This window comes from Cryptomeria japonica, chromosome 6, assembly GCF_030272615.1.
Source record: "Cryptomeria japonica chromosome 6, Sugi_1.0, whole genome shotgun sequence".
NCBI classification, from domain to species: Eukaryota; Viridiplantae; Streptophyta; class Pinopsida; order Cupressales; family Cupressaceae; genus Cryptomeria; species Cryptomeria japonica.
In genome coordinates this window covers 287094623-287119694 of record NC_081410.1, presented here as the reverse complement: position 1 = coordinate 287119694, position 25072 = coordinate 287094623, and the positions used below count along the sequence as shown (strand labels likewise).

The following is a 25072-nucleotide window of genomic DNA, read 5'->3' as shown; positions in this document are numbered from 1 at the left end:
AAGCACACATCGCCCTGCTTCACAGGGAACCCCAAGGTTTTTTGTTGCAATCTGCTTGTCCGTGAAGAGTGAGAGAATCAGCTTAAAGAGCCTGAGTCAAAATCAAGCAAATTCGCACAATCAAGCTTCAAATGCCGAGATTGAAAAGTCCATATTCGCACAATGTCTCTCAAAATCCTGAAATTACTAAAGAGAGGGTAAGGCATTTGAAAACTCTTGCGAATAGGGATGAAATTCGGCTTTAGGAGCTAAATTGCGTCCCTTAATCAGGTTGCGATGAAGGGTGAAGGAAGGCGAAGTTTGCATTTTGTCCAAAATACCCGAAGTTGCAAAATAAACTAAACCCAAAACTTCGCGCAAGGCAACCAGTAGGCCTGAAAATCACTAAGATGAAATGAGGAAATAGGAATCGCGTAGGCACAAAAGGTCCAAATCGTGCTATTATGCCTCAAAATGGCCGAAAAAGAACGAAGTTCAAAAGCTTACAAATCGGCTTAAAGAGCCGAAAATGATCAATAGATTCAAATCGCGTGATATCATCATATGAGCCAAAATTTTCATAAGGCCTCATCGAGCCGAAATTAGAGACCATCTAAAATTCGCGCAAAATGACCATATAGGCCGAAAAACCAAAATCATGTGTTCTTGCCTTAAAGCCCGGATTTTGGTTCTTTTTGCAAGTTTGTAGGTTAAAAAGCTCACCTTTCAACTCAAAATGCAGAAGTTGCGCAATTTGCAAGAGAAATGCCAAAGTTTGCAAAAACACAAAATTGCTCATCTGTATCAAAAGGTTTGAATTTTCTAAGAATGTGTTTAAATTTTAAAGCAATAAATTCGCTCAAAAGAGAGAAAATGCCCTAATTTCATTCAAAGGCACTTTCCCTTTTTGGCTCAAAAGCTCAATTCGCGCAAAACCATCATTTAGGCCGAAAATGGAGTAAGAGTCTAAATTCGTGCAAAAGCCCCTATTAGTCGAAAATGAAACCAAGTTCGCAAAGTTACCTCATTGAAAAACCAAAAGACATTAAGTTTGCCAAAGGCTTCATATGACCGAGAATGATAGAGTCTAATTCGCCCAAATAAACTCGTAGGCCGAAAAATCATTCAAGAGTAAGATTTGCGCGATTAGGTTTCTTGAGCCCAAAGCAAGACTAAAAATCACAAAGTCACTTCATAGGCCGAAAATGAAGTAGAAGACCAAGGTTCACTCAAATTGAACCAACGAGCCAAAAAGGAAAAGCTTCAAAAAGAACCTAAGTTCGCGCAAAAGGGGTCTAACAGTTGAAAATGGTTAAAAGGGGGGTATTTTAAATTTAAAACTCTCAAAACGTCAAAAAGGGTCCAAACTTGTTAGCACATGTTGAAAGGAGACGTCAAAGCTCGCGCCTTTTAAGTCTTGGCGTTAAAACCCTAATTTCATAGGGGATGTTTAAAAAATTTAATATTTGTTAAATTAATTTATTTAATTTTTCAAAATAATTAATCCAGTTTGAAATTAATTGTTTGCAGGTCGACGACATCGCTGAAAGAGCCAGGAGAAAGCTTGAAACGCAAATTGAGGACCAGATCGCGATTAAAGCGAAAAGTGCTGCCAATGAAGAGCGTGTTGCAAAGGATCAAAACCAAGCATGGGGAGCGCCACCACGGACCACAAAGTTGAAGTCTATCCTGAAGACCAAAGATGAAAGAACATTCAAAATGTACAAGCTCAGAAATACACAGGCTGGAAGTAATTCCAAAAAATCAGTTTAAAATTTGAAATGCTTTATTGTACATGACTGCCTGTGGGACCTTTTCAAGATATTTTAAAACAAAGGAACACAAGATAGTTATTTCCAACTACCATATTGACCCAAATTGATGTCAAATAGTGGTCGGCAGTTGAGAAAGTGGTTGGGGGGATAACTGAGGATTAATTGGGCATGGGTTAAAGCTGTTAAGTTTCTAGAAGGCTAATCAGGACTGCTGGATGTAGTCGATCTTGGGCCTCTGGTTCAATCTGTAAAACCTATAAAAGGGAGGATGCTTCTCATTGTAAAGGGTTAGAGTTTTTGTAGAAAGTTAGATTCTAGTTAGATTGTTAGAAGGTTAGAATTTAGTAATTAGGAATAGAGTAGAATTGTTGCAGAAATTGTTGTAATGACAGTCAAAATCAATATATGAACATTGAAGTATGGTGTTTGTTATCTTGGTTTTCTTTTGTTTGCATGGTTTCCTTTAGCAGGTTTAGATAGATCTTTCTGGTATGCAGGTATTTGATGGATTTGGGTTCATACCATTGGGGATATGCTAATTGTGTATCCTTTTGTATGGTTAGCTTGAGCCTTTAAAATCATGCTTAGTTCAATTGCTGGTGTTCGTTTGAGCTACGCCAAAATTGGGTGTTTAGGCATGCACTTGCAGTCTGAAAATTTTCTAAGTCTCCCTTGAAGATTGCACCGTTATTGCGAGGTGGTGAGTTATTCTGGCCAAGCAGGGATTGGTTATGTCGAACCCGTCTACTCGCACACTAGTCTTGTTGATTTTAGGTCTCCTAAACCCTTTTCCTTTGCTTTTATTTCCCAGTTTGAGAAATGCAGCATCTTAGATGCAGACCAACTTGTTGCAAACGTAAGGCCCCTTGTGCTCCTAGCAAAACACATCAACCGTTGAGTTATCCCGCAGCCATGACTTGACATTTGGAACTTTGAGGTTGTCCCCTTTGATCAACTAAAACAACATTAGGGATTCTTTACACAAGAGAGGATAGGATACTCAGCGAGAACATTCTATTCTGCGTTGGCTGGATAGAGTTGTAGCAATATGATTTTAGCCACGTCAACATACATAAGGTGGGAAAGGATGATGAAAGATTGAATGTTATATCAAGCATCATAGGAAATTGTGATGTAGTGGATATTATAGGATTTATGGTTGGAAGTGGAAAAAGGCTGACAGGATATGGAGAGATTAAGTAAAATCACATGGTCAAATGGGATAGCGAATTGTAGACAAGAACATCTTAAGAGTGAGGAATTAGGGACATTGGGGACTACAGTCCACCATGCTCTCACCCCTACTACAAGGGAAGGAAGTGAATATGCTACAATTTCAGATCAAGATAACACATTAAAATGAGAAGGGCATAGGACTCAGAAAATCGAACTAATGACTCCCATAGGTTGTGATAAGGTCATCTGGTCATCCCCATTTGTTTGTTAGCCAACATTTGATAATAGAGCTTATCCTTTCTTATGATCTTGTATTGGTTTCTGACAGGTCTTAGTGCAGCCATTTAAGTTTTCTATAAATATGATATAATTGAATGAGAAATAATGGATATCTCTAGGTAGAGGTCAAAATAGGAGATGCATCAAGCCTTTCAAAAATGATGAGGAAAGAGGGGAAAAATAACACAATGTAAGGAAGAAAGCTCAAAGAGTAAGCACATGCTCTAAATTTGAAGAAACATGTACCGGGAATTCTGTAATGATCCTTGTTGGGTAGTTTTAGTTTTTATAATTTTTTGTGGGCTTGATGATTGATTTGATACCTATGCTAAACTATGAAATAGAAAAATCAGCACTTTATTGAGCAGCTAACATAAAATGAGAAGAAAGTAAACTAATTTAACTGGAGGACAGAATATAAATTTTGTGTACTCTTGAATTTTATATTTTTGTATTTTTTTTTGGTTTTTGAATATAAATTACAGCAGAAAGTTAAAATCAGATTTATGAATTGAATACTAATTATCTAAAGCAGAATAAAGGTAGATTTCAAACTCCATGTAAACTATTTATTTTACTCAGGGATTTCTAGCAATACCACACAAAATGTGAATCAATAGCATCTCATTACAGAACTAATGAATGTAGCGATCAGCAGTGATCAATTGTATTATTTTTTATTTAGCCTTATATTAAATTTTCCCTTTAAGGAAACAGCATCCGAACATGGTGGCTGTAAAGAAAGCATGAAAATATCAAAATGACTTCAAACAACCCTAAATTGCCAATATGCAAACTTTAAACAATGTAATGAGTAGCGGCAGTTTGTGACTCATACAAAATTATGACCAATGGTAAACGACGATGCCTCAAACAGAATTAAATTGAAACCAACGATATTAGTTCCTGCCGCAAGGATGAGACAATGGACAAAGACAACCAGTGCAGCATCATAATGATTTAAACCAGGCACAAAATGAAATTAGGCACATTTGATGACATTGACAGTTAATATTGATTTTGTGCATTGCTCAGATCAGAACTAATTCACCCACATAAACATTTGATAACTGACATTAACACAGAGATTCTCACCAGGAATTCAGTAGATAAAAAATATGAATTCAATCCAATTTGGTGTAGCAGATGAAGGCACTTCAAATGACAATAATTTGCATCACAATGTTATATAAAGATTTCATCCAACAGTCTATAAGATTGAGGGTTTCTGTTCTCAATTGCACAACAAATTCCAGAGGGGTTTCAGCCTCTAGAACACACTCCTGAGGGTTTCTGTCCTTGAAAGCTTCGATAGAAAACACAGTTTGAAAATAATAATTTGAATACAAAATGAGGGCATTAGATTTGCGTTTATAGGCATTACAGTTTTGCGCCCATAATTAAATTAGTGTTCCCTCCCAAAATTAAAGTTAACTTTATAATTAAAAAAGTACTTTATTGGAGCACCCAAATAGAACAGTAATTGGGCCTTAAATTAGATTGTCGCTGACTCAATTACGAAGGGGACATGATGAAGCTACATGTATAAATTAAATAAGCCACATACCTCAATTCACAAATTAATTGGTTCACGAGTCTCACAATGGAAGCCTGAGACCCAACAATAGTTTGAAGTGTGGGAGAGCCTGTTCATGGTCTCATGGATTTGAGTAAGAGCAAGGAATTAAGAAAAGATCATGCTGCACCATTACAAGTCTAGTTGGCAATAGACATGCCACCATCACCAATTAATACTTAGGAGTTCAATCATATAGATGCCAAATGAAGTAACCAACCTGGAGGTAGTCATAGATTGCAGCTTTACAGTCCTGGACTGTAAAAGTATTGTAATTTCCAATTTAATGGACAAGTTATATGCAGGATGGTATCTTTTTTATTTTATATTATGACTATGACACTAATATTGTTATCTGTCTTTTACTGCAGGTAAGGAGGATGAACATGTATCGATTTCAATGTCATCTCCTTTAATTTGAATGAAGTATAAATAGTAAGATGGCCACGATCAAGTGGCACCTTGATCGGACATGTCTTTTAGACATGTCTGACCAAGATGTCACTTGGTCGTGACTCTTACAACCATCAACCGATCCATAACGAATTGATGCTATAAACATACCTGATAATGAATTGGTATCATTGTTAATGGTAACATTGCTTATAAACATACCCGATAATGAATCGGTATCATTGTTAATGGTAACAGTGCTTATAAACATACCCGATAATGAATCGGTATCATTGTTAATTGTAACAGTGCTTATAAACATACCCGATAATGAATCGGTATCAAAGCATATGATAATGGATCAATATAAAGTAAACAATAACAATAGCTGTTAGCATTATATACTATTGGGTTAATACCCCGATAGCATATTAATGCCGATATGAATCGACATTAATATGCTATCGGGTTAATAGCCCGATAGCATTTAGATTGACGCTTAACATAGTTAAGCAGGTCGTCAATCTAATCCATCATTATCCAATATCAATATCATAATTATGATCAATGTTATAGTCTGATAAACATAAAGCATGAATGACTAAACTAATAACAGAATAGAGGAGATTAATGAGTTAGGAGAGTCTTATCTTGCAGAAGCTACTAATGCATTAACATGGATGACAGCCCATTTGTTAATTTTCCTTGCAGCTAGGACCTCAATGCGAGCTTTTCAAAACTCTTCCACTTAGCGTCATTTGACGTTCACATCTGGATAAATTTTGTTGGCAAGGGAATATTTTTTTTTAGCTTTAATATCACACAATTTTTCCTCAATGTATCATGATTTGAGAACAAGGGATGTATTTTATGTCCAAAGATCATGCAAAGGGCATTGCTGCTTTGTAGGGAATCAACGTACTTTAGAAGGCCATGGACATTGTGGTTAGACTTATTGAGTTCTCTTAGATTTTTTTTTTGACAACCAATTAGACAAGTGAAGGAGCATTTTTCCATTTGGTCACGTGTAATCATGATTAATGTTTGTCCACTTGTTTTTTCATAGACTATTCATAAAATTTACTTTCCTAATTCAATCGCTCATGTTGAATGTTCATTTGTTTTTTAAATTTCTGATGCAACCTCTCAGAGCTACACGCTTGGTGAAAGACTTGGGGTAAGTTTTAACCCAAATTTGGTTAATAGGCATAGTTTCATTGTTTCCACAAAATTTTCCACTAAATATGCGATGATATTAATCTATATACTCAATGTTACATGTGTTTTTGCTTCTTTTGGGTCAAAGGTAATTGACATTAACTTGTACTCATATTTGAGTCTTATTTCATGTCTTTGTGGTTATTCTTGAATGCGTTATGAATTATTCTTAATTTATTTTTGCCGTACTAGGATAGTGTATCTGTCTCTGTCATTAACCACTGTGCAAACATTGTTTTTCTTTTCCAGAGTTTGGACATTTCCAAATACTACATTGGGTGAACTTCTGGATTCTTTAGATAAAATATCTTCACCTTCAATAACTGTGAGTTATTCTTTAATGATTTTCGTGGGTAATATAAATATGCAACTATTATATTTAGAGTTGTATCCTGCTAATCAAGGAAAAATTATTATTTTAACGTTCAGATGGCATGCTTTTAAATTATGTGAACTCTTTGCATATTGAGAAATTTGTACGTGATAATATGATTTTAATGGCAGTAACCTCTTACATATTTTTCTTGTTCTATCTCAATTTCCACATTATATTCCAGTAGTTAGAATTTCAATTATATCTTCAAGATATTCAATTCATAGGAGTTGACTTGTGTAAGATAATAAAGCTAACTTTCTCTTCTTAAAGCTAAGTAATTGGATAGCAAATGTTTGTCGAAGGTTGCTTATATGAAAATTATGATAAAAATCAGGCAAATTCCATGTTGATAAAGAAAAAACTCGCTTCTGTTATTTATATATTAGTCAAGGTTAAGATTTCCTTGGGTATTGTTGTACAATCAATTAACTTAGCACTATGAACTACAACAAAGATTTCTTATGTTGAATTAGTGTTTAAGATGTGCTTTGTAGTGTGCAAGGGAACTCATTGGTATTTACTAGAACTAAACAACTTTGGAATCTAATGACATGCCTTATCTCTGCAACCTTATACAATATTGTATGGTTGGATATCAGTCCAATATGAGGTTCTAGATTTTGAATAGGGTCCAATGGTTCCTATTGTAGTTAATATGAATGATAATTATGCATATTGCAATTGAATTGATTAATCCTAGTTGGCACATGTTAGATATAATTATGATGTAAGATTGACCCTAATCTATTCTTGGTTGCTTGTAGTATGCTATTGATCAAGATTCCTAGAAGTATCTTATTGAAGTGGATATTACAATCTTTTTAGGGATGATGAGATCATCCAATGGAACACGAGTCTTTCAAATAGTATAAAATTTACTCTATCTCTAATAGATTACGATAAAGTTAACCTCATCTATATCTCTATTTGAAAGATTCATTTTATGGTCTAGATGACATTAACATAACACAATAAATTATGTTGACATTCCTTAATGCTTTTGGTTTATACATGGATTAGCATCATATCAATTTCTGTTTTGAGAGTCATGGTCACAATAATCGTTATAAGATAAACATAGTTCTAAAGACGAGGTTTTATAAATTTGATTGCATAGAATTTTATAATGTTTCTTTTGGTCCATTCCAAGGTCCTTGGAAACCTCAAACTTTCTTGGAGAACACCAGCATTAAGGGGGTAGGTATTTTGGTAGTGGCATAGAGTTCTTGGACCCTAGATGAGTATAATGTTACTGTCCATATGCAAATCTGACATTATGGGAGCACTCCACACTTCTTTCTTTAATAGATGAGTATGAAAGGGTTGAGAGAAATTAGGAAGTACTAGTACATGACAAGCGCTCATTACCTCGTCAAGGCAATCAAATACTTGCTGAGTTGTATTTGACCGAGAGAATGATTACATCTTAGTTAGATTTGTAATGGGTGCGGTTAGCTATGAAAACCCCTTTAGAAATCTCTGTTCGTAATTGCATAATCCAAGGAATCCTCCAAATGTTTAATGGTCTTCAGTTGGGGCGAATCAAGGATAGGTTATGGTCTAGAATCCATACAAATCATCTATACATTGAGTGAAATACTACTTTGAGTGACTAGTATATGAGTCTCGATTACCTCCTCGTTAGTATCATCAATATTTATGGCAATAGAAGATAATCAACGTACATTTTCATCCTATTGCGCTCTATCCAAGGTATTTTTTATCAATGTTTGGAACATAGGTTGTATCTCATCTTGATTGATTTGAATGAAGCTATCATCAACAAAAGTACATGGGAAAGATGATACTAATGAGGTTGCCTTCCGTGTAAAGCTCATCTAGTTAATTGCTCCGATTTGCTAATATGGCAACCACTTCATCAAGGAATGAAGCCAAGAACTTGTATTGATAGAACCAAGTAAATTTTTATTTGCTCTCAACTTAAGGACCATACCCATCTCAACCAACCTCAAGGGTCCGAAAGCAATAATGAGTTGAAGTTTTTCAATGAAACTGTCATAGTTAAAAACACTACTCATCATAGTTTACTTAAGCTCTAAAATTTCTCTTACCACAAGTCAACAAAGTATAGAATTTGTCAAGTACTTTTGATCTCTACTCATATTCTTGTCTCTCCATCTTTCAATACTTTGCCAATGTGTAACTAGCTGATCTAGTATTCTTTGTTGATTTGTGGAGTGCAAAATATGGGGTATAGAGCTTGTGGAAATAGGCTTGAGCTGTGAAAAACAAGCATAAACTCCTTAAATTGTTTGTTTTCAGCTTTTGGGGCAGCCTTGTACAACATTTAAAAGTTTTATGTAATGTCCTCTTCTAACCAGTGTTAACCAATCTAGTCTATCACCAAGTCCTTGTAGACTAACGTATTGGATAGAGGACACATGATTGGGTTAGTTTTCTCTAGGTTTAGATGGTTTGCTCAAGTGGAATGAGAGGTATCAGTTATTATTTACCAAATCTTAAAGTTGCCAGGTTAAAACTTTATTAAAGCCCAAGCTACACTCCAAAGTATTAGTGAAGATTAAATAAAACTTAAGTTAAAGAAAAGGTGGGTGCTAGGATGGAGAGATAAAAGGTATTAATGAGACTTTAGAAACTAATTAAAAACTCAAGTTAAAATCTTAAAGTGAGAACTTGGAAAATAAACCCTAATTAGGGTGTTTGGATTTGGAGTCTTATAAAAAGCAACTTGGAGTTCATTTTGGGGATGTCTTCGCTAATATTTTTTCTCTGTGGCCTCTTGAGAGGAGCTTGGTTGAACCTTAGGGTTTGGAGCAGCTTGTGACGACGAAACCTTTCACAAGTCATCACACCTGCAGCTGAAGAAGATCATCTCAAGGTGTCTAGGGAGATTCCACTTCGGGGATCTCATTGGTGCATCAAAAGAAAATCAGTTTTGAAGACATTTTGCTGGTTGTGTCTGAGCGAGGTGCTTTCTTGTGAGGCCAATCCCTTCTTTGGCTTGTTTTGAGAAAGGAGAAGACCCAAGAGCATTTGATGCGGATTATCCGAGTGAGCAGCCTGCCTGTCTAGCCTCACCCTTTCCTAGCCATTTTGGAGTTGAAATCAGCTTCCCAATTGCTGTTTGGTATTGGGCTACATCAGTTACGTAATGGGCAGCAGTTTGGAGCAGCTTTACAACAGTTTGCAAAGGTTCAAACGGTAATTTCAAGCAAAAATCAGTTTCTGCCAAGCCATACCAGCTCCATAGAAAAGTGGTGATTTCTAGGCTAAGTTGCCTAGGTTTTGATAACTCTTTTTGCACTTCTTGAGTGCCTAGATCAGACTACCTTGATAAGAGGTTTTTTGAGTTGAAAAGGGCAGTTTTGAAAGAGTTACAAGTAATTTTCTGAGTGACCTAAGTGGCTACCAACTTGGCGTTTTCTGAGTATCCTATGTGGCTGCAAGCTTGGTGAATCAGACGTACAAGACAATTGTTTGGAGCCTACCTTCATCAAGTTTCGGAGGCAAATATTGTACATGCTTCAATTTGATTTGTAAGACCTATTTTCTGTATGAGGTCATTCTCTTTTGCAACAAATCTTGTAATGTTGAAACTATAAAGAAATCTAGAAATTAAGTTCCCAGGTTTCATAGATTTTTATGCTATTTTCAGAATTTTCATTTATTGCAGGAATTGTGTTGTTTACTATTATTAATCCAAAAAACATTCCAAACATAATACATTAAACCCTTGTGCAACTTTTGTCTAGTTCTGAAAGATAAAATCAATCAAACAAATAATAATACAGGGAACAAGCAGGTTCTTATTAGTTCTACAGTTGTTCAGTGTTCTAGATTGGGGTGGGACATTACATTGGTATTAGGGTTTGTCTATAACCAGTTCCTTGTAGGCTAACGTATTGAATAAAGGACACATGATTGGGTTAATTTAATTTGGGTTCAAATGGTTTTCTCGAGTGGAGCGAGAGGCATCAATTATCATTTACCAAATCTCGATGTTGCCAAGTTAAAACTTTATTAAGACCCAAGTTATAATCCTCAAAAGTTCACTTAAGTCTACAGAGAGAGTGAACACCCTTTGAGGAGAGAGGAAAAGGTATTAATGAGACACTAGAAATTAATTAAAAACTCAAGTTAAAATCTTAAATTGAGAACTTGGGAAAGAAACTTCTTGTGACGTTTTCACACATCGCCCCACTGTAAATGGGGACCCCTACTTTTTCACGCTTTCTAGGATAGTTGTCTTAGTTTAGTCGTCTAGTAGTGTCGTTAGCTAGTAAGCTTTTGCTTGAGGGGATGCAGTGCCCCAGGTTGCTAGGAAATGAGCAGGACTTGTCTTTCTCTTTTGGAAGAAATGAGTTAGTTAGTCCTCAACATCTTAGAAATGAACGATTTGTGATGGTCATTTCATTTGATCATCATCATTAGAGATGGAAGAAATGATAAGTGTGAGTGTGGAGGTCAGTCATAAGGATTGTTGGTTGAAAATTTTGTACACTTGGGGAAATATACAAAATTGTGGTTTCAACCACAGCGTGTGAGTAAAACTCTCCTAATTAAGGGAAGGCTCCCTCTATCTAACTACAACTTTGAAAATAAATTAGGATGGGACAGCAATCTTTCTTCTTCCTTCAAAAAAGACAATATTCTTTTCTCTTCACATAAAAGGATAGTGATTTGATATAAACAGCAGTAACCACTTTCAAAATGAAATGAGAAAGGATATGAAGTTTTCTGAAAGCGCAAAGACTTCCGTCACTTCTTTCGGGACGAGACAGCAATATCAAGCTCAAAGACTTGATTATGTGAAGTCCTATCTACCCTTTTCTATACTAATGCTATAAAGAACAAATTATAACAGCTCAAAGACTGAAATATCTTATTCTTCTCTACTTAAAAGAATGGGAATTAGTATAAGCTCAAAGACTTACAACTATTTGTCACAAAATCTACTCCTAAATTCTCCTAAGAACAAGTGAAAGCACAAAGACTTGGAGCTTCTCTCAACAAAATATTTATTTAAATCTATATTAACCTCAACTACTTGTAGCACAAAGATTGCAAATCAGATGTGATTAAGCTTTTTAAGAAACACTTGCAAGAAAGATAATATAGAACATAAACTCAAGTATGTAGCACAAAGACTCAAAGCTTGAACAATTTTCTTCTATTCCTTTCAATTCTTGAATTCACACATGAAAGCTCAAAGACTTCTTTGCTACAAATTTGACAGAGTTTTTGCTCTCTTTCAAAAAGATAAAATTACAATAGACCCCCTCAAGAATTTATAGGAGAGGAGTCATGAGAAAAAGGTGGGAGGATCCCAACTAACTTGAGAAATTTTCTCAACCACCAAGACTTATTCAATAACTAACTTTGACTTATTCCAACTACAGTCCTAATTGAACACAACTTGTAGTTGCTTTACATGTAATTACAAAAGTGCAAGTAATGAGTTAACTTGCAATTACGAAGTTATCTTTTTTACATGTAACTTGTCAAAACAAAATTACAAATGCATAACTAAAACTATTCCATGTGTCTAAAGACACGACTCTAACTGCATCATCCTTTGTCAGTGATGATCTTCATGTTGCTTCAGGATGCTAGAACTTGAAGTATTTTGGATTGGTAAAGACATCTTGAACCGGGGTAGTACTATCTTTTTAGGAGGGAAAGGGTCGCCTTCCTCTTTTCATGTAATGACCATCTTTGTCTTGAAAGCATTCTATGCTCTCAACCATGAATTGTTGTTGTATCTCTTCTTTGTATCATCCTTCATTCTTGAAATCTTCTTGCAAAATAAGAGCATTAACTTACAATTGTGGGGAACAAACATGCAACTTCATATGTGTAATGGGTAACTACAAGTTTGCACTTGTAATTGGACCTTTAGAACTCATTTTCAAGTGTTTTTTGAGTGCATTTTGGACCAATTTCGGGTTCTGGATGGCTGACCGCAAGTAGACTTTAAATGGAGAAAATGGATGAAGGTGTGAAATGAGTGGATAAGATGGTATGTACGAATGATGGAAATGAATATGAGTGAAAATGCAAAGATTTTGGGAAGATCATCTTCAAGAAAATGGGAAGAACTTTCAACATGTAATCCGGTTCTAAAAACCCGAAATTGAAAGAATGGATATTTTTCATCTTTGAAACTTGGAATTTAAACAAAAGATGGTTAAATCTTTTATCCGTAAGGGAAGAATAATGATTTCATCCAACTTGTAATCGGGATTTAAAATCCCGATTACAAGTAAAGAGGGAAAATGGGGAAGAACAATGCAATTCTAAAATTGCTTTACAAAGGGGAAAATCTCTCTCACAAAACCGATTTTTGGGGAAGAAACAACCATTTACAACTAGAAAGGAAAAACAAGAAAATGAAATAAAGAAAGAAAAGAAATCAAACCTTGCTTCAAACTGAAAATGCCTCTTCAAAAAGATGATCGATCTTTGAAAGAAGGAAGGAGAACTCTTAAAAATAAATCAACCACATTCCAAAACCCTAGCCACATTTTTGAAAAAACACCATATGTATCAAAATGTCCATTAAAAGCCCCCAACCTCCACGCCTAGGCAAGACAAGTAAAAACGATTTAGGAGTTTGCTGTTTTGCAAAGAAAATATCCTCCAAAATGCGGATTCAAAGGACCACGTGGTAAACCGTTTTTAGCAAAGAATGAGGGTAAATCATCACAAAACAGCAGCAACGTGTTCTTCAATCTACACAAATCGCCTTGCTATAAAATCGCCTTCTTACTCCTTGGATTTCTCCACAAAAAGTTAGGAAGAATTTGTGGAAAAATTGACCAAGGGGAAGAAAATCGGGTTTTTTGGAAGAAAATACAAGTTTTATTCATGTATTCACATGTCATAAAGGAAATCGGGTTTTATTTTCCATATAACAAGTTTTAATTGTCACTTTTACGACAACAAAGCAAAATCGGGTTTTTTGGACCAAATTGCAAGTTTAAAATTGTCAAAAATGAACTTTATGAGCAAAATCGGGTTTTTGGAGACAAAGTGCAAGTTTTAAATTGTCACTTTTTCATTTACAAGGCAAAATCGGGATCTTTTGAGATAGATGCAAGTTTAAAATCACTTGTAAAGGGGAAATAAAATCCCTATAACAAGTTATAATTTACTTGCACACATGTAATAGGGGTTTAAAATCTGTATAACATGTAAAAACCATTAAAGTAGGGTTTTTTGGAAAGAACTACAAGTTTACTTGTAACTTAACCAAAAAATCCCTATTTTAACTGAAAAAGCCAAAAAACAATAAAAGCAATAAAGGGGAAATTTAAAACAAATTACAAGTTTTCATTTTTTAATAAAATGCACATGTAATAAGCTAAAAATTTCCCTACAAAGACCAAAACAATGGAAATTATTAAAACTTGCAGTTCAAGGAAAATTCTCCACCTGCAGTCAGAGAGAAAAAACCCGAAATTGAAGGAAAGACATAGTAAACAAATTCAGTATGCGATGAAATTTGATACATAGTTCGAGGATGGATTGAGGATCAAGCCAGTCCATGGATTAGTCGAAATTCTGCCTTGGGAAGTGTGCCACAGAGTAATTTTTTTTCATTTTTTCACAAAAAAATTATGTAATGGTCCTTCATTTTTGGAAACAAAAATGAGGACAACAAGGATTGAGATGTTTGATGGATGCCAATTATGAGGAGGCTTGGGTGATGATGAAGGACCCTTGAAATGGGTAAGCTAAATGCCACAACTCACAAAATTGAACAAGAGAGGTCACTTCTTGTGACCGCTCTAAACCTCAACTTGCCTTCACTCACTGCCAGTGACCCTTAAAAAGTCCGACCTTCTTGATATCATTGTCACTTCAAGGCAGAAACCCCGACCTGCCTTTGCTTTCATTGTTAGTGAGTGCTTTAATCTTTGACATGCTGACATCACTTCCATTTTACCCCTAAAGGTCCGACCTGCCTCTTCTAGCACTGCCAAGAGGTGGTAAGATCTCCAACCTTGCTTCAGATCATTTCCAGTTGTCTACCCAAAGTTCGATCAGCTTGAAAAGCTTGCATGTTTGGTGAGTTGGATGTTGATGATGTCCATACTTAAGGGTTTTGAGTGATAATGATGTATGGGATTGGTAGAATCAGCTAGGAGCGGGTGGAAATGCCTTGAAATGCTAATTGAGCATGTAACATTGATGCTTTGGAGTGAAATTCTAGTGGACCCCTAAATCCACGCATGGTTCCACTTGGGAGCAAAATCCATAACCACTATCAATGGACCTCAAAAAAGACCGACCAGCTCTAGTTGACTTCTAGTTGGTGTCCAAAAATCTGTCCAGGGTGAGGAAGTCTTTTTACTTGGCATAATGAACATTGATCTAGGAGAATGCTTGATGTTTTAAGAGGTAGTAATGATTGACATGGATGAAATCTTCTAGCAGTGACTTGAAAGGTTTTAAACAAGGTGATTGGGCAAGTGAAGTTGACATCTTTGATTGACTGCTAGTAGACCCTTAGATTGACGAACTTGTTGATGTCACTGTCAGTGAGGGGACAAAACCCCGATCACTTCCTCTGCCCCTTCAAAACCCGAACTTCAAGTTTGAAACCAAAAGTTTGAATCGCTTAGTGAAGCATCAAAGGTCCGACCACTGTCAGTGACCCGTGAAAAGTCCGAACTGTCAGTGGGTACCAAAAAGTCCGACCTATCTTGGAGAGTCCTAATCAGCCCTTAGAACCTTGCTCCAAGACATGATAATGATGTTTATACTGCTAAAGGCGAGGAATGATTTCAATAAGAAGGCAAGAAGGTGATCAGATTGTCAAAGATTCTTCCAAGTCACTTCCAATGCCTTATCAAAACCCTAGCCATGCTTAGATGATTTCCACTTGGCCTTGAAAAGTCCGACCTAGAGTGCAAAGGTAAGAGCAATTTCAAAGATAATGAAAAGACAAAAGTTGTTACTTGTACTTCATGATAAAATGGCCGATCAGTTATGAGGGACTTCCAGTTGGCCTCCTAATCTCCGACCTGCCTTGACATCAGCTGTCAGTGGTATCTGTTGGTGTACTTTTTATCATATACCAAACATTAGAATAAAATATCCAAGGATACTCTATCCTCTCTTGAACAAAATCACTACTTGTGCCAAGTTTGCGAGAAAGACCATAAGGCGACTCCAAGGTCTATATGTGTGAACGAGTGGCTTTATATGGATAGCTTCTTGGGTAGTGTGTGCTGAAATACAAGGGGGACTTACACTTAACAACTGGTATCATTCACAAGCTGGCCTTAGGCGAATTTATCAATAAATGCTCTTTGTTTTTGGATTTTCTGATTCGGGATTTCAAAAAAAAAAAGGATGAGGGTTTAGGAATTCTATGCTACTTCTAAGCTATTCCTATGATCTCAAGAGATGGTAAAGACTGGGTGAAACTGGTAACGACACTTTGCGCCACACTTGGACAACTACGCAAAGCGGGTGTAATCTTCTAGGGTTGTGCTTAAGATTTTCACACTTATGAATAATACCAACAAATGAACAATATTAGTCTAAGTAGAAGTTAAGCATCCACATCAAAGCTCAAGCTAACTTTACACATCGAATGAAAATCATCCATCCAACACAAGTATGAGCAAAATTTCACCAATCTAAACTATCAATCCTTCATTGATCTAACAACTTCAAAGCAAATTACTTAAAGCAAATCTATTCGAAGTGTTGAAGAAAATATGCAACCATGCAACCACTTGATAACAAAAAAGACTTCAAAACAATACTGATAATGAACTTTTTATTATCCAAGTAGCTCTATGCAACAATTTCATAAATCTCTCCACACTGAAATGAAATGAGAGAATGAGTTTATATAGAGTCTTTGAAAAAAAAATGAATGACAGAGATCAATCTAAGATCAACGGTCGAGATTAGGACAACCTAACCCTAATTAGAGTCTCCCAAAATAAAGTCAATATCCAATGCACGCAAGACAAATAGCACAACGTGCTATTTTTTTAGGATTGCACCCCTTCTCCTGTTGAGAGGCAGAAAATTCAATGAACTTGGACACAATCTGATCAACCTTTTCCATCGTGACATGTGGCAGCACGTTGACTCTGAATGCTAATCCTTCCAAATCATCTGCACATACAACAAAAGTGATTTCCCCATCTAATTCCTGTTTTTGGAAAGCATCTTTGATGGATAGGAGGTTCGATGCCTTAGACAAATTCTACGTCAGGACTGGTTTAGTGGAGAGGATTTTCTGTGTCTTAGCTTTTAGATTATTTGACTTTAATCCTTTTCTCGGATAGTTTCTTTTTCAAGTACCTCTGTAGCTACAAGTTAACCTTGTCTTGAATTTCTTTTATCCGCTCTTTTGCTTTGTCAGCATCTGCCTTCACTTTCTCCAAGACTTCACTGCGTGTAACCAATGTCCAGTGCCAACTGCTGAAGTCATATGCAGCTCTTGCTTCAATTATATTTCCATCAATTAGTTCTTGCTTTGAAACTCCTTTCAATTCTCTAAGGCAGGGACGGATTCTTTCTTGGATGTACTGAAGGTCGGCCCATGCTTCTGCCATATTTGCAATCCTGGAGAGTAAAGAAGAGGTTTGTTCATATGTTAATGCTAACCTTTCCACAAATGTGGCTACCTCTCTATTTGTGCTTTTCATCCATGCCTTGGTCTCTCTGGCTGTTACTGCTTCTTCAGAACTTCTGACTGTTTCTTGTGGATTCAAGAGTGGAGGAGCTTCTGTATTGGCTTGGTTAAGTGGTTTAGTCAAGTGCTGAATGTACTCCCTCAGGCGTTCAACTTCTCTCTTATATTCTTTCTTCTTTCCTACTTTCTTATCCAGTCTTGCCTTCATGGAAGCAACTGAATTGTCCAAATCTTCGACTTCCTGCTTCTTGGTAGTTGGTCCCAAATTGAATGTAGTGATTTCATATTCATGAGAAGCAATATCTCCTTTTGCCTTATCTACTTTTGGTACGACAATCTGTACTGTCCTGCATCCTGTTTCATCTCTCTGGATGGTGGAAAATCTTTTGGCTGGCTTTTTTATTGCAGTTTGCTCTAACCTAGCTAAGAAATCAGCCATGTCATCTTCTTCTTGTTCTTCTACTACTAGTGTCTTTATTTTCAACCTCTCTTTCAGCCAATCAGGAACTGTGGGCTGCTCAATGCCTTCCACTTCTTGATTGCCTTTTTCACAAATGATATCCTGAAGGGCGGAAATCATTCCTTCTTGAAATTCACCTTCCTCAACATCCATTTCATTGTCTGACTCCAATAATAAATTGGTAATTGTAAAAAAAATGTATTGATTTTTTTGTTTTTGACCAGAACCACTTACCTGCCAAACAAACTAAATAAAATAAAATAAATTTATTAGTGTATATTTTTGGGAGCTACAAGATTGCCTGTGGACCCAGATGGACCTATATTAAATATTCATATTTACTAGTGAATAGGCTCTCTGACCTTTATTTATAGGTGGTAATTATTCTTTACGATGTTTGTGGACCATGGACTGAAAGAGTATATGAGTTTTGGAGAAAATAGAAAAGAAGGAATGGAATTATATTGATGCTGAGGAGTGTAATGTCAGTCAATAGGACAGTAGGTAAAATGAAGATAGAACCAGCAAGGGGATGTGTTGAAATAACTCTTCGAAAAGGAAATCAGGGAGATATAGACACAATAGCTACAGGGTTTACACAAAAGACACTCAAAATTTCTATAAACAGATGTTATGATCAGTTATTGTGTTTGTTTTTATGCTTATTGTTATTATAAGGAAAGTCAATGTAAGGGATCTTCAATGCTTTTACAGGATGAATTGTTTTATGCAGGTTGAAGCTCTTCCACCATTGGTTTTGCCAGACACTTGGTGTTCGAGAAATTTGAGTATGTTTACTATTTCCTTAATATCTATTGTTAGACTTCATGTAAAGTTCTTATTAGGAATATTTTACATTTTAAATATTTCTCTATTATGTACATGTTTACATTTTGAGTTTGAAACTGAATAGTGAGTTGAAACCAATCATCGTCAATTATCTAGCAATTTTGGGACTTTTGATTAAAGAAATTCTAAGCTATCAACAAATTTGGATAAAGTTTTGAGTGATATCCTAATGTTTGGTCAGCAGTTAAGAAATTCTATCACACTTTTGTGATCAATGATTAAGAATTAAATGAACAGTAGCACTTGAGAGTTGTCTAGAGTAAAAAATTCTTCATTGTCAGGTTATCATATTTTAGTTTTTATGTACTTGTAGAAAGACTTGAGAATAAGTTTTCTGAGAGGGAAAAGGCAAAGACGTGCATTTGCATAATTGTCATTATAGGGGCTTTTTCTTTTTTGATTATCAAGGGAGAAGATCCTCCAATCATGCTGGAACAAATTGTGTTTGCTTCAGCATTTTGCGCTTTTCTCCTTTTTATGGATTTAAGTACAAGGACAATTTCTAAGACAAAATGCTCACCCTTTCTTTTTTCAATCTTTAACATGGAAGAAAACTTCCTATTTTCAATTTAAAATAGTTCATTAAAACAACTTGGAAATTATAATCTACTTTTTGCAAATGTTGAAACTATTTTTGCAGGATATGACACCCCACTGCCTGAGCATTTTATCTTTTTCTGTTTGTTTTGAAACTAATAAGTTTGAGAACAGTTTTCTAAGATAAAATGCTCACCGTTTCTTCTTACAAACTTCCAGAAGAAAGAAAACTTCCCATTTTTAGTTTAAAATAGTTTATAATGGGAAGTATGAGAACAGTTTTCTAAGACAAAATGCCCACCGTTTCTTCTTACAAACTTCCCAAGAAAGAAAACTTCCCAATTTCACCATGCATTGATAATCTGCATTTTGCAAATTTTCAAACCAGGGTTGAATTTCTATTACGATGTGCTTAAGACTTTAAGGAGATACAAAGACTTAAACACATTAATCAATCAATCATCTTCAACATTCTATGCAAAAATATATGGCGCTTATACTATAACTACCCAATAATTTACAACCCACTAATCTCTAGAAACCTATTGTACACACATTCATGTGAGGACTAATTCCTAATTTTCCCCCCATTAGTGCTCATGGAGTGGCGAACCTTATTGTGGAGCTGCATTGATGCCTTGGTCGTTCATTGCCCCTATCTTGTGGGCTGTTGTTATGGTTCACTTGTTTCATATTTGCCATTGCCACCTCCCCTTGGTCCTCTCCCTCTTAGTGGAAAATCTCCTTCGATGTTGGTTTCCATTGATAATGCATCTATTTACAATGTGTCCAAATAATCTGAATACAAAGAATCCATTGAAATCCTAAAGTTTTTTATTTCTTCATTTATAACGCATATTAATCTTATCACTCTGACTTGAATACAGAAATTACCCTTTTATTTTATGCATTTTTCACATTGCTAGTGCATTTAATTGATTATAGTAAGCATTAATATCCTAGACTCTAGTATTATATATGCTTATCTATAATAAAGATAAACACTTGTGGCATGCTTTAACCTTATATTTTCATTTATTAATTTTATTTATTCATTAAGATGATATAGTTATAAGGAAGGGGTATGTCTCTATCTAGCTATGCATATAAATAAGGAAGAGAGACTCTATGAAATCATCATAAATTTCAATATTGAATCCATATATTATTTTTTGGTTATTGGAGGTTATCCCCTCAAAGTGGTTTTCTATTTTATTGATTTTCTGTACTTGTTTTTAAGAAATACCATAACAATGTATTAGAGCTATGATTTGGGCCAAGATCTTATTTTTCACCATAACTTATAAATCGTTTGAAAATTTGGACCTATTTATTTGGGGGGGTTTTGAGGTAAATAATCAAGGAAGGTTTAGGTAAAAAATTAGCTTTTTAAGATCACTTTAACAAAAGTTATTACAATTTTATGTTTTTTGCTTAATTAGCCCTCTATGCTGCAAATTTTAAATTTTGAATATTTTACATTTTTTGAAAGCTTGTAAAAAATTTGGCATAGTCAATTCATTGTAATTGTGGAGGCAAAATACAATTCCGTAACTGGCCTTCGGTCGAAATATTTTAATATTATATTCTATAGGCCACATTCTGGATTCTTTAATTTTTTTTTTTTTCATTTTTGGAAAGTTCTTGAATAATTACATAGAGTTAGTTCTTTATAAATTATTATTAGAGAGAAAATATTAGTTTACCTAATTTAGTGGTCAAAGTTTGGTTAAAAGGCGAACATCAAATCTAGTTATAGCTTACATTTTAAAAATTTATGATTACAACTCGTACTAGATACTTTGCTAAAAAAAAGCTTGTATCTCAAAATACAAAAAAATATCAAAATCCATGTCATCTTTAGGATCAAAGGACTTTACTACGCATATTGAATTTGAGGATTCCCTTGATTGTCTGCCAGCTAAAATTGAGGGAAAAGATCCACTAGGATGTGAAATGGTGGTAAATTTGTTTAAGGATAATTTATGTCACACATTTACATCATCTTTAATTAATGGTTTAGATAGGTTTAAACAAGAACTATTTTTGGAAAAGATTTGAGCACTTTCCTGTCACATTGAGAGTTTAAATGCCCTTGAGGAAAACAACTTTTGCATAGAAATTTGAATTTTGCATAATCAATTGGTTGTTTGGAAATCTTGTAACCAACCCTCTGAACGATCTCTTCCAAAAACTCATTTGAAAGATCCATCTCCACATGTGATCTGATTAGGATCTATGACTATTGCATAAGAATGCTTATAGCAATTACATAAGTTAATTTAAAGCATACATAAGCGAATTAACATGATTAAAATGTTTAAATCAACAAAGCATATTAAAGATGATGATAGAAAGAAAAGAGAGCAAAATAGATAGAAGAGCAAACACAATTGATAACGGAGTTCATCCAGATGAACTACGTCTCCGGGTCTTGCTCCAATAGGGGGACCGATCTGATCACTCCAAGAAATCAATTACAAATGTTTACAAAAATTATTCCCTTCAAGCACATCAGTATTTAACCTCCAACATGCAGAAATAACAACAAACTCTTCAACATAGCATCTCCTTCCCATCACCTGGATACCTCAAAAAGGTCTACTACCCCCCTTTTATACATAAAATAAGTCTAAAATAGACTAAAACAAATAACTACAAAAATAATCTTCTCCCCTAACAATAAAGTACGAATTAACCCCGTTACCATTTTAGGGGTTCAATCAATCTTCATATTTTAGGGGTTTGTTTATACCAAGACCCCTATTTACATAAGGATTGGCTGATGAAGATTGTTTAAATAAAGTGACCTCCGCAATTAACTCCAAGGGCCTCAATGGCGCATCGGTCACAACCTATTTTGGGCCACGTGGGGTCACAGGCTCAACCCCCACACGGGGCACACACTAGTTTTGTCCCTATCCGCATTGCATAAAACAAACTTTACCGCTTAAAACAGTAAAGAGGACATGTGGCTAGCGGTGGAAGTGCCGATTTGTAAGGAGGAGGTTACGGGATCAAAACCCATGGATAACAATTTTGTCAAATAGTTTGAAATGCTCTAATTTCAACACGCCACGTGTCAACCACTGATTGGTTGAGCTGATTTTTGGAGCATTGAAGATACTTAAATTTTAAGTGAAAAATATCCCTTGGATCAACATGGACATGGGCAAAAAGGTTTTTTTAATGTATATTTATTTTCTAACCTGTTCATTCTATAGGTGTTTCCATTATTCTTGAATCAAAATTTGTTATCAATTTGTTTTATAGGATTTATTGGTATAGACAAATGAATATTTATATTTTTTGACTTTATTGGCAATTTTGGTCACTTTTTTTTATGATTGAATTCATTTTGAATATATAGCTGTTCATTCAGTCAAATTAGGTAATGTACATTGTGACTTGCAAGCTTAGACACCCTTTGCGTAGTAGTGTTTTATCGTTGATGTCAAAGGTGCTCTTTGTGTTATACGTGGTTCAATTTACTTCATTTTGCTGATGGTCAAATGGTACACTTGTTGTATATGCTGCTGTACTTTTTGGGATTTTTTTTTGTGTGATCATCTTTGTCTGGTAATCGAAGTTCATCTTGACAGCTGTATGAGTCATGTCTGCAGTAGCTGTCTTGTTCTCTCCGAACCTTTCTTTACTTTTTGTGCCAACTCCAGAAATTACGTGGTTTTTTTTTAGACATGTTTGGGCTGCAGCTTCCTTTGTTCATCAGAGTATTTGAGAAGAGGATGCGTTTCTCCTTCTGAATAATGCTTTTACTTAATATGATGTTATTTACAGAGGATGTTTCAGTTTTTGTTTTAACTGAAGACTTACGTGTCTCATCTGTGAGCGACTTCGTTTTATATGGTTTCAGTATAGTATGCAGTTCAAAAAATATATTCTCTTATCGCAAGTTGCAGTCTGGGCGTTTTTTTTAAATTGTTAGATTTATTCTAGCTCTGGGCATTAATTTATATTCTCCGATCATGTATGTTGGTTCCGACTCACTAACTGGACATTTTTCCACTCAACTTGTCACGTGGAAATGAAATGAGTATCGACACATTTTTTTTGCCGTAGAAGTTGGGCATTTTTTTTGGTTATCAAAGATGATACAAACTTTTTTTTTTTTGCCATAACTTCTTTTCTTTTCGGCCGAATATTACTAGACGGGAAGGTTGGTCTCTGTTGAGTCAGCGGTTTCTAAATATTTCCAGTCTGGCATCCTTGCTAAGTAAGAATGGTCAATTATTATCAGTTGTAACAGAAGTATTCATTACATCATTGATGTTCTTGTGTGTGGGGAATGAAGTCGTAGAGTTGAGTTTTAGAAGTTTTTTTAAGAGAAGAGTGGAAAAAATGGAGGTGATCAGTCTGAGAGTTAGATAGAGACAGCGTATTATTTGAAAAGAAGGATTCATGTACATCTGCAGTTGTTGGTCGAATTTTAGGAGAGTGCCGTGTTGATGTGTTTTTTATGACAACGTCTAACACAGAATACAGTTACCAACGGCCATCTTACTCTCTCTTGAACAAAGTTAAACCGTATGCTAAGATTGCGATAAGATCAAATGCCTAACTCCAAGGTTCCTTCATGCACAGACGTGACTTAGTCGACTGATGTGTTTTACTGGTAACCCAAGTGGCCTTACGTATTCTCAAAGAAGATTCTGACGAATTTGCGGATTCAAGGACAACTTTGCGAATGATTTGTAGTAAAAGTTCTCTTTTGTTTTTTGAATTTTGGATTAAACATGCGGAAAGTAAAGAGGAAAGGGTTGAGAGAACTATGCTAAATCTAATCTAACCCCATGAACAAAGAGACAAGGACCACTTGCGTGAAATCAAACCACACTTTTCTTTGCCAACATAGCACAACTACACGAAGGCAGTGCAATCTTCAACGATTGTGTTATAGTTTTTCACATCACCAATGAAAGCCATCAATTTGAACATCATTAACTAGATGATTGAAGTTAAGTTCACACATATAAGAGGCTTAGATTAACCTTGCACAGTTGGCAACAATCAGTTGCAAACCAAAGGTATGAGCACGGAGTTCACAACAAGCACCCTTATCAAATCCCGTTCATCTAAATACTTGAAAGCAAATTTAATCTAAATGAAGAGAGTGAGACCATGCAAGTCTTAAAACAACACAAGAACACACCAACAATTCGAATAATGTATTAAGTGGACTGCTTTAAAACTTAAAGCAACAATCTCAGAATACAATCTCTCTTCTCTTTTCAAATGAGGGGGGTCATTCCTTTATATAGGCCTCAGACCATGAGGACATGCAAACCCTAATTAGGGTTTGACCCAAAAGATTCCCCAAACATGATGCAACAAGGTGGGAATCAGCAATTAATACCCATGAAACCCATATACAATTAATTCAAACATGCCCAAAATGGCATTCATTTGTGCATTAAATGCACCACTTACGTCAAGTTCACCCAACATACAATGAATGTTCCCCATGCAGAAATAAATGCCCATCATTCCTCCATGCGATGACGACATGCGGAGGGAATTTGTCATAAAATCATAAACATGGCGGTTGCATGCAAAAGATTCTTCATGCATTCAACATGCATTGACTAGGCCGCCGCTTGGTCAAAATATTCCAGCAATAAGTGTGCCACCACTACTTAGTCAAAAGATTCTTGTCTAGGAATGGACGACCGTTGTCCTGCTCATTAATTGCATAAGTGATGAATTTGGCGATGATGGCTTCCAGTTCTCCTATGGAGACACTTGGCACACTCTCAATATTGAATTCCATCAATGTGATTTCCTCTTCGTT

At 35.5% G+C, this 25072-nt stretch overlaps 1 protein-coding gene across 4 annotated transcripts in view; it reads left to right on the top strand.

Moving 5' to 3' along the window:
* Window positions 1–25072, top strand: part of LOC131031948 (uncharacterized) — a 297244-nt gene that overhangs the window by 49724 nt on the left and 222448 nt on the right. For all 4 annotated transcript variants that reach the window (XR_009103347.2, XM_057962824.2, XM_057962817.2 and 1 more), the window contains exons 7-8: window positions 6646–6721; window positions 18611–18665. Coding sequence is in view for 3 of the 4 variants with exons in the window: in XM_057962824.2 (XP_057818807.2) it covers window positions 6646–6721; window positions 18611–18665 (131 nt within the window). In the remaining variant the exon portion in view is untranslated. The remainder of the gene's footprint in view (window positions 1–6645; window positions 6722–18610; window positions 18666–25072) is intronic.